This window comes from Narcine bancroftii, chromosome 3 (assembly GCF_036971445.1).
Source record: "Narcine bancroftii isolate sNarBan1 chromosome 3, sNarBan1.hap1, whole genome shotgun sequence".
Lineage (NCBI taxonomy): Eukaryota > Metazoa > Chordata > Chondrichthyes > Torpediniformes > Narcinidae > Narcine > Narcine bancroftii.
Window position 1 is genome coordinate 166,222,382 of NC_091471.1, and position 20,350 is coordinate 166,242,731.

Here is a 20,350-nt window from a genome sequence, read left to right on the forward strand (position 1 = left end):
AGGAGACATCATGGGGTAAGTTTTTTTTACACAGACAATAGTGGGTGCCAAGGATGGTGGTGGAGGCTGGCATAATAGTGAAATTTAAAATACTCTTGGATCAACACATGGATGGAAGAAAAATAGAACATTATGGGTGTGAGATAGGGAAGGTTTAGTTTGTTAAGCAGATTTATATAGGTCAACACAACATTTTGGGCTGAAAGGCCTGTATATGATGTAACATTTTATTTTCCTCTGTGTTTCTGTGAAAGATCTGCCTCAATAACTGAGGTGACGAATTCCAAAGATTCAAGAACTTTGTGAAGGCATCTTTATTCCCCCATATTCACAGGCCTCACTGGGTCTTCCTCGTCAAAATCCTGCAAGAATTAAGCTGCAAGTGACTTATTTTTATTCTTTCTTACTTGTCAGCCTATGGAAAACTGCAACATCTCTTCGAGCTGGCCTTCTTTTCCGGGACATAGGAGCGGCCCGAGTTTCCCAACTCACTCGGGGGACATAACTGAACATGAGAGGTAGGTTTCCCTGCACCTGGAGTTTAGAGGCCTTTACTTTTTGTTATGTCTGTAGTGCTAATCAGAACCCCAATTAGGTAACGATCAGCAGGATGTCATCCAGCATTAAATTAAATTGTGACCAATCTATACCTCATTTCCATTCTCCTGTTTTTGTTCCACATTTGTTAACAACAAAAAGCTCTCCACCTGCCTTCAAAACTCTTAAATTTGCAGCCTTTCCGAAGGGATGGAATGTTAGACTTCTGCTCTTTGTATTGGATTTGGTTGGCTGCCTGAAAGAGGTCATTCAGCCTTTCTAATTTATTCTGAATGTCCACTTTAGCCTCCTCCTGACTTCCCTCTAAATCTATTTGTGTCACCCTCTTTTCTCCTCAAGCTTGTCCAGCCTTTCTTTAAATGTACGCGTACTAGTTGCCTAAACTGTGGGAGTTAGTTCCACATTCCCACCACTTTTAGGAGTTCCCTTTCAGGTTTCTTAGTGGTCTACTTGGGAAATAACTCCTGACTTGGTTCTTGAATAGGCGTGAAGAAAGTGCCCTCTTGTCTCCAGATTCCAACCTCTAGGAAAATAGTTTTATGGGTTCCAGAGACTTGTGTGAGGTAGAATTAACATGGGCACTGCTTTCTCAGAAATCCTCCCAAAAAGCAAGGTTATGATGCATATGTCATGATGTTCAGGATTTACATTTATGCCCTTCCTAGGGAAAGTAAATTTTAGGTCCCGTATGTTCAATATACTGAATTTTTCTTTAATGTTTGTCATGATTTTGATGCCTTTTGCCTCTGGGCCAGAAGGTCTTGTTGTCAAGAGCCAATTTGGAGAGTTGAGCACAAAACCCTGGAATGCCTTGGGATCATATGGTGCTGAGGGGTTGCTACCATTTTTCAGGTAAACTAGCTCCCTTTTCTCTCATCTCAATATAAAAGATCCCCTCATGTTCTCTTCAAAAAGGGGAGTAGTGTTCCCTGAAGTCTTGACCAATATTTTTCTCTGGATTCTTGTTTCCTTATAGGAGAATGTGGATTTTATGTGTTTACACTTGAAAGAGATAGGACTTTTTATTGTTTGTGAAAACCCTTTGGTGGATGCCTTGAAAGTGACGAGAAAGGTGCTATATAAATAGAAGTGTTATTTATTATAGCCACCTCATTCATGGGAATCCAAACCAGGATCATAAAGCTTAAAGCCTCCTGTATCATTCGGATTAATTGGTGCTGTAACTGCACCCTTGTCTGGAATATATTTCCTAAACTAAAGCAGCCAAACTAAGCCTCGTAGTCACACAAGAATCCATTATCAGGATTGTGGATGTGTGTTGAGGGAGCGGTGAGTTCAACACGTAGCTCAGAGTTTATGTATGCGGGGAGGAGAGGAGAGAACTTTGCAGTGGGAGATTGCCAAGCTCTTTTATTTTTATCATTAATCTGCTTCTATTATTTATTCTGTGAGATATGAGGTTAGCTCAGATACGGTTGATAAATGTTTTTTAAAAAAGCAATGCAGCAGCAATTGCTTCTAAATCAGGTTATACCGATACCTTTAAAAGTGAGGCAGCAAAGAATAACTGGGGTACCACACCCTTTGTCAGGACAGCTTGTACCTTCCCAGCTCAAAAATCAGTTTTGAATGTGAATGCTCGGGTTATTCATTTTAAAGTAGCAGCTATGCATGCACATCAAGATCCCACATGCAGTCAGATGTTCTTTTGATTTACGTACTTTGGTGCAGAGATAAATTCATTGGACATACTTTGCTAATTGTTTTCACTGGGTGTTTTCCATGAAAGGCAGATAGGGCCATTATTTTTTCTTAAACGCTGGTTACTTAATATTTATTATCTATACATCTTTTTTATTTATTATCTCTTTCCAATTTAATGTTTACTGTTGTTTATTTTTCATATGTTGATTTGTAGGACTAGGCTACATTCCCTGATGTTTCAGTATTGCTTAAATTGATCCTCTCTCATGGAGGTAGTATGGTCGGTTGCCTCAATTACAATAATGGAGGATGACCACCGGGGAATATTATCCTATATCAGACACATCTTCATTTGTATTCCCTGGTATTATTGAGTGTTTTGGACTTTTAAACACAAGACATCATATACCAAAGCAAGCCCACCACATGTATCCCACATCCATTTCTCCTGCCCAGATAGGATCCCTCTTTTTCAGCCAGAGCCAGTGAATTGGAGAAGTATTTAATTGCCTTTCTGATGGCCTGCCCTGTGATTCCTACTTCCCTCAGAAGCTTGGTCATGGATTTATCAACTCACTTCAACCAGGCACATTCTCACTTTCCAGTCTCTCTCTTCAGCAAGATTAGTATAACATAGTGTCTTCCATTCTTGCACCTCATCCATAGTACCCTCCCAAGGAACCTTCAGCTCAATAGTAAAGACGATCTGCCAGGATCTGGACTAGAATACCAGATCTGGTCCCAGATTGGTGCTGGCAATTTCCGGTGGAAAGATGAGTCATCTGCTGAGGTCTATAAGCAATTTCTTCTTTTAAATATTTTTATTGAGTTTAACATATAAAAACTTGCATATAAAATTTTAAGGAAAACACATAACAAGTCATCTCATGTACATACAAGTACAAAAAAAATGGATGGAACTTCATGAGAAAGGAGTTATTGAATTGTTCTTTGATAATCATGTTGAAACCCATATTTTCCAAATTAATCCAAACAAAATTGATAAAAGGAAAAAAGAAAGCAAAAAACCCTAAAAACTAAATCTAGTCTACCCCCTCCCTCTAATCAAGGTAACTTTTGTGAAAGAAAAGAGAAATTGTGGATTGGAGAGCGACCTCCAGATGTCGGTCAGAAAATCTCCGGAACATTCAAAATTCTTAATTCTAACAATCTACAAGCAATTTCCAGTCTCTGGAAACAACATTTTCATTAAATACTTGTTTGGCTGCAGCAAGTCAGAATTTCATCACTATGTACATTGTACAATATGTATGACAATAGACTCCTTAACATTCACTGATTATCTCATCTGTAACAATGTTAAACATTCAAGCCTTGGCACATACTGGTGAGAATTTAGATCACATCTCTGCCAAATTCTCCCAGGCATACACAATAATGACATTGCTGTCATGCACTGTTTTCAAACTTGTCGCATTCCTTAATGGGTGTACTTTAGAGAGTGTAGTACATATTATCAGCAAGAGATGGATCTCTGCTTTATATTGTTTAGTTATATAGTCGTACACCACAAAAACAGGGAAACAAAGAAATCCGCAGATTCCGGGGTCCCGTGTAGTATACATAAGTGCTGGAGAAAATCAGCAGGTCACACAGCATCCATTGAAAAGCAAAGGCAGTTGACATTTCGGGCCTGAGCTCTTCTTCAGGAGTGTTGAAAATCAGGCAGACACCAGATTAAGAAGGTGAGAGGAAGGCACTATACCACAAAAACAGGCCAGACTTATTGTCCATCCATACAAATTTCATCAGCCTTGCATGCCTTGCCTATCTAGATGATTATCCAAACCATCTCTTCTGGCAGAATGTTCCAGATATCAACTGCTTTATGTACAAAAATTAAACCCTTGCCCTCAGTTTTAAAACTCCTTTCTCTTTCTTTAAATCTGTGTCTTGTTGTTTTTGATTGCTCAACTTAATTTGGGGTAAAAGATTATATCCATTCCTGCAATGCCTCTCATTACCTTGTACACTTGGCCAGCTTGTGGCATTCAATCTGTACGACTCTATTCTTACCTCAGCAAGGTGGCTTGTTGTAAAGTTATCAGTAAATATTGAAAGCCTGGGTAAGACTTTGACCTAATAGTCAGATTTCCCCAGGATAAATTCTTCTTGTTTTTGGCTGTAAAAATATGACCTAAGAGGAGGTGCCCACACTGTTCCTCGCTGTTGCTATTGGGAAATCCGTGAGAAGCCAAGCATTATAACAACTTAATTAACTACCCAGCATGGTTTTTTTTTAAAAAAAATTCCACTTACACTCTATATATGTATAAAAGGAATCTTCCCAGTGTTGGAACCAATCTTGGATGGTTGGACTCATGGCATCAACTTGTTTGTTTGTGCTTTTCAAGTTGACCACATTTTGAGGGATCGAAGCCCAGGTTAATGGAAGGGAAATAGCTTCTTTAGAATTCTCTGCCATAGGAAATTGTACCCAGGTCAGTCAATGAAGGCTGAGATTTTTTTAAACTCTCAGGGAATGGAAGAGAACAGGGGTCAGGCAGAAAAGTCGAGAATTACTCATTATTTTCCTGAATGTCAGATGAGGCTTAAGGAGTTGAATGGTCTCTTTTGGCCATCTTTGAGATCTGAACTGAAATATGTCTCTGCTTTTCAGAAAGGAGAGTGATGAGGAATCATTCGATCATATTAAGCTGACTTTGGTGAGTAATGATTGAGTCATTTCTATAAATAACATGACTACAGTAAGACTGAAAGCAAAATATTGAATAATTCAGCAGTAATCCAAACCACTGTTTCACTGAGAATCTACTGCATGGAGGCATAGTAAACAAAAATCAAATATTCCAATAGAATGCAAACTCTTGTTTTCATCTCCCACCTGAGTGCATGAAGTATTTTTTTGTTTTGCCTGAGAAATAAAGCACTCAGTTGCTGACTACATGGTTGAAACAAAATATCCAAAACACTTCATGGTAATTCTGCATAAATATATTTTTTTCAACATTTATATTTGTAACAGAGATACAACAATTCAAACAAAAATGACCTGACAAGACTCTTTTTGTCTGCTCATGGAATGCCTGGCACTGCTTGCCCCTTGCCTCTCTGGAGGCCTGAGCACTGAGATGGGCATATTGCTGCTGTTCTCTTTCTTGCTGCCTGCTCCTTGCTTGTCTGGAAGCATCAACAGTGAGGGGCGAGACTGATGTTCCTCTGCTGTCTCCTGCTTTCTCCTTTGTCTAACTCTATGGGGTTGTGAAGAGTTTCTGCCAAAGTTGCTTCACCTTTTTGGGCCCATATTGAACTGGGTTTGGCCACTTGTTTTTATTCTGAATGTACATTGGTGCATAGCACTGTACCTAATTGAGGTGTCCCTGGTGCAAGTTCGATTTTTTTTTAAACTTTTGATCTTCATATGGCCTCAAAGGTTAAATTCAATGTTGTCATGACATTCACCATCAAATATTACTTCTACTGAACCTCCTTGGACATTGAGTGCCGCATATAGATTTGCATGGAGAACAGACAAACAAACAGGCATACATACACAAATATAGATTAGGTTTCTGCTGGTAATTTTCCTTTGTATGTATCCAAAGGTGATACATAAAGGTATACACCCCCTTCAGCCCATGATGTCTGGATCAAACATGATGCTAACTTAAATTGTCTCTGCTACTTGCACATGATGCATATCCTTCTATTCTTTGCACATTCATGTGTCTATCTTTAAGTCTTTAAAACTCTACTAATGTATCCAAATGCAGTACACAAAAGTGCTGGAGAAAATCAGCAGGTCACACAGCATCCATACAATGTCAAAAACAATCAACATTTCAGGCCTGAACTATTTGTCAGGAATCTGGAAAAAAAAACAGGTAGACACCTGAATTAAAAGATGGGAGGAAGGGGCAGGGGAGAAGCACAGGCTAATAGGCAAGAGGTTGTAGGTGAGTAAAAGGGTAGAAGGAAAGGAAATTGAGATGATAGAAGGAGAGAGCTAAGGGATAAGAAGGGTAGTGCTTTGACAGGAGAAGGGAAAGGGGTGGGGAATTGGAGGAAAGTATTGTGTATAAGCCCGACCTGCTGTCCATTATGACACTCACATCATGATGTCCCCCCTCCATATATATGTCAGTAGCCATATTAGTATTAAAAAATGAGAAAGCACCACATCTCCGAGTCCTAATTGTTTAAGTGCATACACAACAGTGGCGACGAGGAACGAAACGAAACCTATGCGTGCTCCATACACCAGCTGGGGAAGGAAGCAAAAGTATAAAGGTAAAAGTTGACTGCCTAATGAACTCCTCGAGTTCCTGCCAAAAGATCAAAGCGAAAGCACGGCAAGATGGTGGGGGGAAAATTCAGAGAATTCATCAAAGCAGAGTAAATTTGGGGTAATTACGTAGAATGGTTTAACCACTATTGCTTAGCCCATAATATTAACGGAGCCCCGGTAAACCGAAAACGTACCCTATTTCTCAGTATAATGGGCAGCAAAACATTCGATCTTCTTAAAACTTTGCTGTCCCCAAAGCACCCAGGGACAAAGAGATATGCCAAGCTATGCACAACACTGGGGAAACCACTTAAGCCTCAGACCACTGGTTATGGCAGAAAAGCAGCAATTCTATGAAAGGAAACAAATGCCAGGGAGGCAATAAGTGAATACCTGGCAGTGTTGTGTAAACTGTCCAAGCACTGTCACTTTGAGAAGTTTCTGACCCAAATAGTTCAAGACAGATTGGTGATGGATTGGCAGATTGCCAAGCAAAGCAAAAATTATTGGCAAGAGACGAAGAAGTAACTCTCGAGATCATTTACAGAACTGCCTGCAGCTTGGAAATGGCAGACAAAAATTTGGATATAGGCCAATAAGACCTTCAAATCGGAAGGTTTTCCCACCAACAGTGCTTCCGTTGTGGGAAATACAACCATCGCCCAGAAAACTATTTCTTCAAAAATTCCAAATGCCATCTCTGCAATAAAAAAAGGACATATCAAAGTGAAATCTCCAATTAAAGAAACAGTAAAACGCAACTGGACTCAAATGCTGATAACCACCCAGCCGAGGTCAGAATGCTAGCAAAGAGAGAGAGCAGCCCTGACAATGAACATAGCAACAGCACTGAAGAGGACAGAACAACAGCTGCAGTCCTACATATCCAAGAGATAAACAAAAAAAAAACACAGCAATTTATATTCAACTGAAAATAAACAACAAACCTTTGAAAATGGAATTTAATGCAGGAGCTGCAGTGTCTCTAATGCCATTACATTTAAAACAAGGCTTACTACCACATCTTCCGGTGAAAACAACTGAAGTTACATTGAGATCTGTTACGGGAGACAAAATCAAAATGTTTGGGAAATGTATGGTCAAAGTACAAATCAAGCACAACAACAAAAAACTCCATCTCTCTACATCGTAGATATCCAGGGACCAGCACTTTTTGGAAGAAACTGGCTACAACACATTCCCTTAGCCTGGCTGGAGATTGGTTCAATACTGACTGTAAACCATGAAGACAACACTCAGCCAGAACTCAACCAGATTCTCAACGACCATGTCGTGTTCTTCCAACATGGCTTGGGAAAGATCAAAGGGGTTCAAGCCAAATTGCAATTAAAAGAGAATGTGGTACCAAAGTTCATCAAAGTCAGGCAATCCCATTTGTAACGAAAGGAAAAATTTAAGCTGAGTTGAATAGATTAATAGATGAAAGCATATTAGAACCAATAGAATACAGTGATTGGGCAGCGCCCATTGTACCTGTACGCAAAGCAAATGATGAGATTTGCAATAGCGGTGATTACAAAGTCACCATCAATCAGACACTAAAAGTACCAGAAACCCCATGCCCAAAGCAGAAGTGCTATTTCAAGCACTAAATGGAGGGCAAAAGTTCACAAAATTAGATTTGTCACAGGCATATCAACAAATGGAGTTGGATAAAGAATCAATTCAATATGTGACAATCAATACCCATCTGGGATTGTTTACCTATACATGTATGCCATACGGAATTCCAGAAGCACCTGCAATTTTTCAAGCTACGATGGACAAATTACTGCACGGAATACCAGTGGGATGTTACCGTGATGATATCATTATCGCGGACCGAAACAACAAAGAACACTTACAAAAGCTTGAAAAGGTCCTACACAGACTACAACAGGCCAACGCATGACTACAACAGGATAAGTGTGTCTTCATGCAGCCCTCAGTGATATACTTGGTATTTACAATCGACAAGGAATGGGTATAAATGGATCCAGCGGCCAGAGAAGCCGTTCTCAAAGCCCCATACCCAACCAACAAGTCAGAATTACAGTCCTTTCTAGGGAGTGACACTAGCCGTTGATGCTTCATCAGTAGGACTGGGAGCAGTATTGTCGCAAATCACAGAGAAGGGTGAGCAACCAGTGGCATGTGCTTCACGGATATTAACTACAAGCGAATGCAATTAGGCACAACTGGAAAAGGAAGAATTATCAATAATCTTTGGTGTAAAAAGATTCCACCAATATCTCTACGGAAGAACTTTCACCCTAGTCACTGACAACAAACCTCTTAGTTTGATTCTAGGCCCCCACAAAGGAATACCAATATTAGCTGCAGCCAGAATTCAAAGATGGGCCATGCTACTAGCTGCATACTACTACGAGATAAAACATAAACCGGGAACATTCAACCGCCACGTGGATGCCTTATCAGGCTTACCACCACCTGAAACTGAACAAAAAGAAGAAATTATTAAACAGACAGCAGAAGCAGCCACTATCAACCAAGAACAACTGCAACTGCCCATTACAACCCAGATGATCAGCAAAGAAACCCAAAAGGCCGTAACATTAAGCAAAGTCTTATACTTACCCTTAATTGATGGCCAGAATCTGGGGTCATACCAGAAGACCTGAAAGCTTATTTCAGACATCGCCACGAACTATCAGTTGAAGAAGGGTGTTTACTTTGGGGTACCCATATAATTATCCCGGCCAAATGGCAAAACACCATATTATCAGAGCTGCACCACAACCATCCAGGAATGGTACGAATGAAAGTACTAGCCCAGATGCATGTTTGGTGGCCATCAATCAACAGAGACATTGAAACAACAGTGAGACAATGCAAATTATGTCAGTCACTGCAACCAAAAGTGCTGCAGGCCGAGGCCAACCCATGGAAATGGTCTTCCAGACCCTGGGATCGAATTTACATAGATTTCACCGGGCCATTCATGGGAGAGACTTTCCTATAGCAGTGGATGCACATTCCAAATGGGCAGTAATTTTGCATATGAAAAACACCAAAACCGATTCTACAATTGAACGTCTATGGGCCATGTTTGACACATACAGATTACCTCACGAATTGACCACAGACAATGAACACCAGTTTACATCAGAATCTTTCAAGAAATATGTGTGCCACAACAATATCAGACATATTTTGTTGGCACCCTATCACCAAAGTACTAATGGGGAGGTAGAATGCAAACATTCAAAAAGGCAATGAAGACCAAAAAATTCCTAACGCCTCCTGGACTCACAGAATTGCAAATTTCCTATTGGGGTACAGAAACACACCACATTCTACCACAAAATGCATTCCAGCAGAATTGATGTTTGGTTGCAACCTGCAGACGAGACTATCCACAGTTCACCCTGATCTGGGCCTCTGTTTAGAAAAATCCTCATTGCCATAAACTTTACCTAGAATACTGGAGGTGGGCGAGAGAGTACTGGCACAAGATTACAACAATACAAAGACCCATGGATGGTAGGAGTGATCCTATAAAAGTTGAGCCCCTGCTCATATTCTGTTCTAATGGGAGACAACCTGTGGAAACGACACATTGACCAATTGCGGCCATAGTCTGACACCAAAATCCGCGAACTACCCCACGACCTGGAGGAGGTAGAACCAGACCTTCCATGGGCTGCCACGGCAATCTAACCCCTTGGGTCGAGTGAAAGAAGGGTGGAGACAGGTAGCCCAGTAACTGCGACAAGCAGCCCAGCACATAGAACCCCACAAGCCAGCAACCCGAATATCGATGGGTCTCACCCAGACCAGTCCCGAGCAAATACCAGTCCAGCAACCCACGCCAAGGCGGTCCAAGAGAGAAAGAAAACCATCTGAATGCTTTAAGGACTAGTCCCATAATTATTATTGTTCCATTCTGGATTACAATCACTCATTACATGTACACTAATTCGCACTAGTAGTCATGGGCCTGATGTAGTAATGGTTGTTAGAGGGGACCCATTCAACATTTATTGCATGGGGTGGGGGGGAGAGTGTTGTGTATAAGCCCGCCCTGTTGTCCATCATGACATCCACAACATGATGTCACCCCTCCATATAAATATCTCTGTCTCTCTCTCTCTCTCTCTCTCTCTCTCTCTCTCTCTCTCTCTCTCTCTCTCTCTCTCTCTCTCTCTCTGTGTATGCCAGTAGCCATGTTAGTCTGCTATTAAAGAATGAGAAAAGCACCATGTCTCCGAGACCTAATTTCTGTGCAAGATATTACAATCTGCTTGAAAAGACATTCAGAAGGGAACATGTATTTGAAAAAGGAGGAAGTAAACTGAAAAGCCACAGTTAAAGAACAGGGGAGAGGAACTAATTAGATAACTAGAGGGGAATCATGTTGAATGGGCTCTGTGAATTTTATCTGTTCTGTACATGACACTGACACCAGGAGCAAACCTAATCATGGACAGAAACCTATCAGTGGAGGGAGACTTAAATGAATCCAAACTAGAAAGAAGCCTCATTAATGGAAATCCACAGTTACAAAATGTAGACCATGGAACATGAACCTCATCCGATTTGGGATTTAAGAAGCATTTTTATGCATTTCAATCATAAAGGCTGCAAATGAGAAAGAGAAAATTATAGCAGTTTTCACAATTGCATATACTCAGGTCATAAAACAGTTGCACAAATAACTCCAACAAGTTAAATACCCCTCGCTGAGGAGGTGAAAGATCCCATGATACTATTTAAAGAAGAACAGCTCTGTATAGGAATTATTCCCCAATCAATATCACTAAAGCAGATTACTGGGCATGAGATTATTGCAGTAAGACATTGATTCAGAGTTATAGCAGCCACAGAAACTTTGGCCCACTAAATCTGCATTGACCAGCAACACCCATCCCTAACAATCCTACACCGTTCCTTGTTATTTTCTCACATTTTCACCAATTCACCCTCAGATTCTACCACTGGCTTGCATACGGTTAGCGTAGCAGGTAGCTTGATACTTTTACTGTGCCAGCCCCACTGGGTTCTGATCTGGTGCTGTCTGTAAGGAGTTTGTATGCTCTTCCTGTGTGCAGTTTCTTCCCATTCTTCAAATCATACAGGGGTTGTAAGTTGGTGTATTTGGTGGGGGGGGAGGGGGTGGCCTCGTGGGCCGAAAGGGCGTGTTACCATGATGTAGGTCTAATTTTTTTTTTTAATTAGGGGCAATTTACTAACCAATGATTGTGACATGTTATGGTGTGGAAAGTGACTATTACATTTTTGAGATGACAACAAGTGTCCAATCTTTAAATATTTCTGTAAAGTGTTTTGGAATGCCCTGCCTTAAACTCAGTGGCAAATAAACATTGGGAAAGATGCCATTGATAAAAGAAAGTAGCTCTAAATGAGCGCTTGCTAATCAGTGAATGATCTTCGATTAGCCTAAATTTCCATTGTAATAACTTCTAAGGGATACAAATGGGGTTGCTATCTGCAACCACTCCCAATGGCCAGTTTTACTCACAAGATACTGCCTCCAGGCAGGTTGTAAATTGTTTACATTTATATTTACCAGTTTATATTTCTCTTGCAATGACCCTTCAGGGAAACTATGAGTGCAAATAATAATCTCAAGATGTTGCTACACGTTAACATCATTCTGGAGGTGGGAATTTGTTGCCAGGGTCTTTAAATGTTTCTGGTGCTGTGCAAGGTCCAAACTTTTATTCTTGGTATCCCGTGAAAGCACAAGAAGAATGCAAAATGCTGCACATGTTAAATTATGGAAGGAAAAATAAACAGCATGAATTTAGTGGGTCTTTGAGCCTATCCAAAGAGATCAAAGAGCAAAATTTCAGGTATGTAATCCAGTAAAACATGCGCACTGAATTTAAAGCAGTTCTTCCCCCTTCCCAAATATCGTGATGGGTTCAGCCTTAAAGTCATTAAATTCTATCCGTTCAAGCTGCACTCAGTGTCATGAGTGCATAATACAGGTGACCACCCCATTCACTCAAGTACAGTATTGAGAGACGATTAACTCAATTTACATTGGTTACAAAGTTAAACAGAGGCCTCAACTCCCTTCTTTGATTAATAAAAAACATCCCATTGTTGAAAGACCAGCAATCTCCCTTTATCCAAATCAACTAAATAGATTTATTACACACTCTGGGAGCTTGCTGTATACAATTGGCTGTTGCGTTTTGTACACTGCAATTGCCTTTATAATTGAGGTGTGTTCAATTGATTTTCCAGTTAAGATGGATTGAATAGCCTGATATGAATTCTCAGTAATTTTCCTGTTAGCATGGTACTGTACATTCTTGCAGCCTTAGCTCAGCTTTCTGACCAATGGTTTGGAAATTAACAGCTCCAGACAATGAGATATTTGGGATACACTACTGAAACCTGAATAAGTCAAACAAATGGTTGTATGGTTATATGGTTAACACAATTAGCAATTGTTGCACAGAGAAAAAATTACTTCGAAATTTAGTCAAATAAAAAAATGGCATTATTTAACTCCAAGCTGCTTCATCTCCCTTGTTTGTTGTTGAAAGGTGTCATAACTAGATTTCGGTTGGCAACAGAAATTCAGTTGGCTGACCACAAATTTTGCAACAGCAATTTACACAGCTGCTCTTCCTTGATTTACTCAGTGGGTTCCGTTAATTTTGCTCTGAAAGTTAGTTACAGATGTAGTACATTCTGGATCCTGTGTTATTGTCTGGTTACCCTCTTATCCCTGAGTCAGGTGTTGGTAGACGGATATGGGTCAAACAGAGGCAAAAAGCATGGTTAGACATATTAGCATAGAATATTTAACTCCACAATGATGTATCTTTGAGGGATGCCTACCCTGAAGACGTTCTCCTCCTGTCTTCAAAGTGAGTTCTGTAAGGGTCTCCCTCACTGCTCCTGTTCCGCAATCTCTGCTGTTCTCAAGCTCTATGACCGTGTACTCACAGACTTGCTTAAGCAGCCATATGTCATTCCAAGCTACTTGCCTCCACTGGCATCTTGTGCCACACAGTTTCCAACATTGGTTTCAGGCTTCCTAAATTGGCCCCCTCAATGATCTCTAGTACTGCATTGACTGTGGCTCTTTTGGATTTTCTTGCCCAATCCCTGCCCCTCCTCCCACCATTTTGCTCAGGTGCCTGCCTGGTTTTTGCTCATACTTTGACAAAGGGCTCAGGCCTGAAATGTTGGTTACATATCTTTCCTACATAGGAATGTTTTATGGCTTGCTGAGTTTCTCCAGTAATTTGTGTATTTAATTAGCATAGATGGGCATCTTGGTCAGCAGAGATGAGCTGGGCCAAAGGGCCTTTTTTTTAATGCCGTGGCACCATGAATCTAAAAATAACAGCATATTTGCTCTGCTGACTGCAGTTACTTTTAAAATGACAATCCAATTACCGTAAATATTCATGTATAATGTGAATTATTTTTTCCCCTTTTTCCCCTCAAAAATAGGGGGAGTCACATTATACATGAGAGTAAATTTTTAAAAAAATTTCTGCAGACAGGCGAGCGGTAGTCGGCAGCGCGACTTGGGTGGGCGAGCAGTAGTTGACAGCGCGACTCGGGCGCGGACAAGCGGAGAGACGCGAGCGCAACTCAGGAGGGCGGGTAGGCGAGTGGAGAGACGTGAGCTTAACTCAGAAGGGCGGGTGGAAGAGCAGAGAGATGCAAGCGTGACTCAGGAGGCTGGGCGGGTGAGCGGAGAGACGCCAGCACGACTCGGGCGGGTGAGGGGAGGGAGGTCGTATTATACACGGGGGTAAAAAATTTTCCTCCCTTTTCCCCTCAAAAATGGGGGGGGGGGGGGGTTCACATTATACACAGATCGCATTATACACAAATATTTACAGTAACTATTCCTTTGTGTTTGCCCATAACACTGCAATATTTCTAACTTTTCAAAGCCACAACTGAATCAGTTTCTACCCTTTTTTGGCTGTGCAACCCAAATGGTAACTCCTAGCTGCTTGGAAAAAGTTTTGGTTATTCCTTCAATCAAGTTAAATCTACACTCTTTCATTCACAACCCTTCCCCTAATACAGTGGCTCTCAACCCATTTTCTCCCCCCACTCACAAACCACCTTAAGTAATCCCTTATTAGCCCCAGAGCACCTATGGCATCCTATACTTTTTTAATTGAAGTCCCCATGCAGTCTTCCCAGTTCTGAGAACAACTACTGTACAACTTTTCAAGTCTGGCCATGTAACTGAAGTCCCTCTGAGTCAGCAAGTTTGAGGCTGACTTCCAGTCCTGCACTGTGTGGAGTTTGCATGTTCTCCCTGTGTCCGTAGGTGTGCTCTTGTTTTGTGCCACATCACAAAGATGTGTTGGGAGGTTAATTACAGCCACTATAAATTGCCCCTCCTGTAGGCAGATGGCAAGAGAACTTGGTAGAAGGGAGAGGGAGATAGTGCATATGTAAGAGAATGAATTACAGGGAAGTAGGTGCAGAATGGGACCATGTTGGCAAACTGGCAGAGATTCAGTGAGCTGAAAGGCCTCCTGTTACGTCATTAAAATATTTGAAATATGAAACGCAGTAGCCTCTCTAATTTCTGCAACATCTCTAAATCTTTATCTTCCAGGATGGGACACCAGATGTAGTCCACAGGTACTTTCAGCAGATTTAATTTCTTCGCTCTTCCACACTATGCTCCTTTTCTTCAACCCCTACTGCCACTTTCAAAAACTTTGTCCACATGCATACCAAGATCTCTTCTGTTTCTCCTCCAGTTATATTGTCACTCCTTGCTCTGCCTACAGACACACACAAACACTTGAGCTGACACTCAGGTGCATTAGTGAGGGATTGCTACATACCTCAAAGTGCCATCTTCCATCTGTGATGGAAAAGAAAGAAAGAGAAAATGCTGGAAATATTTCAGCCGATCATGCATTCTGTCTGGTCTTTGACTTGAATCATTAATTCCGTTATCTTTTCACAACTGCTGTCTAAGGTGCTGATTGATTCTGATTTGTTTATTGGGTCAGTCTCCCCAGTCCCAGTATTAATCACTCCAATCAACATCAATAGATTAGATTATATGAGCAGCTTGCTCTGTTCAAATTGGGTTTTTTTCTGGTTTACACCTTTAAAAAAAATCAAACACATTATTTATTCATTAAAAAATAAACACACACACACACACACACAATGTGTATATGTGTCTGTGTGTTGGCACATCATTCTTTTCATCCATGGTACCATCAAATCAATGCATTCACCTACATGATTGCCACTGATATTTCCTCCTTCATTGGGTATAAAGCAGATTAGAACATTCTGAAAAGAAATGAAGGTTGCTTCTGAAAATGCAAATCTTCCTTTCCTTTTTAATACATTTAGTTATAAAAAAAAACAAAAGATCGGAGCAGGAGGCGCCCATCTAGCCTGTTGAGCCTGCATGCCATTCAATAAGATCATGGCTGATCTGGCCATGGACTCAGCTCCCCCTGCCCACCTTTTCCTTATAACCCTTATTTCTCCTAACTGTGTAAAAATCCCTCCAACCCTGTCTTCAATATATTTAATGGTTCAGCCTCATTGGTTAGAGCATTCCACAGATTCACTAGTCCCTTGGAAAAGTAGCTCCTCTTCATCTCCATCCCAGATCTACACCCCTGAATCTTAGGCCCCTGCCCCCGAGGTCTAGACTGACCAACCAGTGGAAGCAACTATTAAGAATAATTCATAAACCTTGCAATAATAATACTGGACCTACACTGAGCAAGATAGTCCATTCACAGAGCCTTCCCCCTGTTAGCAGGTGTGACCTCCCTCCCTTATTCACCTATTACCTCCTGACTTTGGGACTATGTTCCTCCCTTGCCCCTCCCCCACCATTTTGTTCGAGAGCCTGCCTGCGTTTTGTCATACCTTGATAAACAGTTCAAGCCCAAAATGTTGGATATGTATCTTTAACTTTGCTCTCTAAAGTACACTGTTTGACTTGCTGAGTTTCTCCAGCATTATGTTTTTATTTCAACCATGGTGTCTGCAAAGTTCTGTGTTTTACTTCCAAGATGGTTCATTAATCAGGGCTATTTAATTTTAAAATCTTGCTTGATTTTCCTGCATTTTTAAGTTTCAATTGTTTTTACTGTTGAACAGTTTAATTAGCATTTCAAATCTTGAAGGCAACCGCGGCGAGTAATATCCTGACGAGCTAATGATCTAAAAATACAGTTACTTGTTTGTTGGCACAGTGTAATATAATGGTGTAAGTGAAACAGGACAAATAGTCTGGAGAACATGTATTCAAATTCTGCTGCGGGCATTTGACATTTTCAAATGATCTTTTGAAAACTGACAATGAAGAGCTTGTACCAGTAAAACTGGATTCTCATAATTCTCAATTAATTCACTGCTGTCAAATTTCCTTCCCAGAAGGATAACCTCAGTGCCAGTAGTCAAATCCTGGTCCATACAATAGGTTTTATACTATCATTCGGGGAGGCTCCCATGATGTTTCAAGGCAGCAATAGATGTGCAGAACTCCACACATACCAAGAATGCAGTCTTAAAAATTGCATTAATGAGTATAGTACAATACCACCAAACCAAGCGTATTTTGAATCTTGGCAGATTTAAAGAGGTGCAATACACAAATGTGCTGGAGAAACTCAACAGGTCACACAGCATCCAGAGAAAATAAGAGTAGCCAATGTTTCGGGCCTGGGCCCTTCGTCAGGAATGTAACCTGTCAGCTACCCTTTACTTTCTATGGATTCTACCATGAACTGCTGAGTTTCTCCAGGACCTTTGTGTTTTGTACTCAACCCCAGCATGGTAGACACTGTAGAGGCATCCGGGGGCGGGGGTTGGGGGGTTTCAGATGTAAATCATCCCTGTAACGGCAGCCAACCACACATTCCGTGGGATCTGCGCTAAGATGACGCTGGACCCTGTCTTCTTTGGGCACGAAGCCCACGAAACGAGTAATGTGTCGGAGGGGCGTCATGATGTCACTCCTGGTTTCAGGAAGCCTGGACTGGAATTGACAAAAAAGTTTTCCTGCTCATCTCAACCTGAGCCAGGCATTTTCTTCTGTAGCTCTACTGTCAGAGGCACTACAGACTCTATATTTAAAGAGTAAGTGACTAGATTTTCTTCATCTTATTTCCCACCAGTGGGCAGGCAAAAGTTGCCTGTTCTCATTGAGAGCCCAGCCTCATTCCTGCATCAACATTCTGAAGGAGTAATGTTGCATAAGAATGAGCCTGAACTGAAAATACTTGGATTTATACATTGCCTTTCACAACCTCAACTTAAGGACAAGATACTGTCCTATCCTTCACCATTCCTACATGAACCACTTCCCCACAGTATCCTCATGTTGCTAAATGCCCGATAGAGCCAAAATCCATGTCTTTGGTTATATTCAGTGGATGAGCATACATAGATCTATAGAATGAGAATTCCAAAGATTCACACAGCACTTTGAGTAAATTCATGCCTTATTCCAAGCTCTCTTTATGCAGTTAAACTAGAAAATCTGCAGATGATGGGGGTCAAGTGCACTGCACAGAAGGGCTGAATTTTTCCAGCATTCTTGTGTATTGCAGTTATCCCTTGATTCTGAGAAGACTCGGGAAAACAACATCTATCCTGTTGAACCCTGTGAGAATGTTATAGTATTTTTCAGTAAGTATGTCTAACCACCCATGAATATGAAACCTTTCTCCTCTGAAATAATTTCAGCCTAGTGATGAACCAGGTTTTATTCTATTGGATCATGATGGAATGGCAGAGCAGTTTTGATGGGGTATAAAGCAGATACCCCATGTGCTATATCTCACACTATATCTTATAGTCTTCTCTGAGGCACATTGAGTGAGAGTGAGAGTCACCAAGCTTCTGTACACCTAGGTTTCCTGGTTCCAAAATACCAAACCCCCATTAATTATTTGCATTCCTAATTCACAGTGAAGGTCTCAGTGGCCAAATATTCTCAATGTCATCAAACGAGAAAGTCTGCAGTTGCTGGGGTCAAGTGCAATATACAAACGTGCTGGAAACACTCAGCAGGTCACTCAACATCCATATCCCTGCTGAGGTGCTGGTTCCCCTTGACTTCTGACGGATAACAAATGGAATTGGGACTTTCCATGAATTTATTCATTGCTTGTGGTACATTGATGTGACAGTGATGTTTCTCTTTAAGAAATATTACCAGCTGAGTGCAAGGCAAAGGGACTCCGCCTTAAAAGTACAGTGTCCTGAGAGGCGGAGGATGCCCTCTGCTTCTGGCCTGAACAGCACATGCAGTCCCAGAGTTGCAGACTGTTCCTTTGTCTGAAGGTGCCTGCAAGTCACGTAATGCCTATCGTGTGAACGTGAGCTTCTGAAAGAGGGCCCTCCTCCCGCTTCTATTAATAGAGCCGCAAGCTTCTCTCCGAATCGTCAAACCTCAGCCAAAACCCTCTCGACCTCACACTCAGTCAGCACTCGCACAGGAAATTGCAAGCTCGAATCACTGTGCAATGTGGCAGCTTGACAAGCACGATTCCCTGCTGTCGTGCTGCTCGCAACGATCAGCGTTCACCTCCAGCTGCACCCGAGTGCCCAGCAGTTCGGGTCGCGAACGGCGCACAAAGAGCAAGGGTGGCTTGCCACAAGGGTGCACACTGCTGGGGTTCAGAAACAAGCCAGAGCGTGGGTGGGGAAAGACCTGTCTGTCACTCTGATCAACACGGCAGATGGGGCCGCCTTCATGGATCGAGCCCAGCAGCGAATTACAATGGGAGTGTCAGGGAGCAGGGAAGCACTTTTATTTGTTGTTCGGGTCTGAACTCCAGCCAGCGAAGAGGAGTTCTCGCTCTCCCTCCGTGTTCACTCCCACACTTTAGTGGGTCGCTTGTGAAGATTTTTGTGTTTGTTTGTTTGTTGGTGCGTGGACTGTTTTAGAATTCGACGATGAAAATCCAGGAAGCTCCGAGTCAAAGCGACGTGGCCAGATCACCGAGGGCTCCTGATCCGGTCACGGTGGAAGGGAGCGCCGCACTGGAGATCCCTCGCCTGGACCTGACAGGCTTGTCAGAGGACAGGGAGCGACGAGGTAACCTTTCGGTGTGGCTGCCAGCGCCTGGGCAGCTGCTTCCTGGACACGGGAGTTTGCAACGTTGTTCGATTTATTCTTTTCTAGAAGTAGCAATAACTCGAGTAATATTTGGGGGATTTTTAAAATCTTGCTTCTGAGCAGTCGGGTTACTGTCTAGACTCTAGTTTGTTATCAGAGCTCATGTAATTGGGTGGCTTTTAAAAAATTTCCATTGTGCCTTTTTAATAAGACTGGAATTGCAGATTGCCTTAATATTCACGGAGTGAAGTTATTATTTGGATTGTTAAAGCTATCGGAGCTTCCTAGATTGAATGGTCCCTGCAGGGGTGCACCCTCGAGCTCTGAGGAGGGAGCGGTGTAATAGCCCTGCGCTTCATTTCAGTAAGTTGCTACATCGAGGGGAATGACATGCAAATACTTATACACGTGAAATACCAACAAAAGCCCGTTTTAGAGATTTAAGTGCCCACCAACAGAGGTTGCGGACGAACACCGTGTTGTCCATGTGCAGATAACATAGATGCTGATATTGCACCAACTGCGCACATCTGTTTCTCAATGCATAAAAACACTCATGCAAAAGCATTGACAGAGACACAAGACGAACAGGCATCCACGCAGAGCTAAACTTGCACTGCACAAACATGAAAAGACCTGCAGCTAATCACACGCGCAATATGAACAAGCAGATAACCCCATGTGTAGGAACTTGAGATCACATAAACAGCTCCAACACTCCCTCCTACTCCTCCCTTGCTTTCCCACTCTCTTGCTGTTCTCTCCCT

The 20,350-nt window shown here is 41.8% G+C and overlaps 1 protein-coding gene across 7 annotated transcripts in view; it reads left to right on the top strand.

Annotated features, from left to right (window-relative positions):
* The window catches only part of fam13a (family with sequence similarity 13 member A), a 249,002-nt gene that overhangs the window by 186,154 nt on the left and 42,498 nt on the right, over positions 1-20,350 (top strand). For all 7 annotated transcript variants that reach the window (XR_011353902.1, XM_069925726.1, XM_069925725.1 and 4 more), the window contains 3 exons: positions 415-518; positions 4,865-4,910; positions 19,412-19,562. Coding sequence is in view for 6 of the 7 variants with exons in the window: in XM_069925726.1 (XP_069781827.1) it covers positions 415-518; positions 4,865-4,910; positions 19,412-19,562 (301 nt within the window). In the remaining variant the exon portion in view is untranslated. The remainder of the gene's footprint in view (positions 1-414; positions 519-4,864; positions 4,911-19,411; positions 19,563-20,350) is intronic.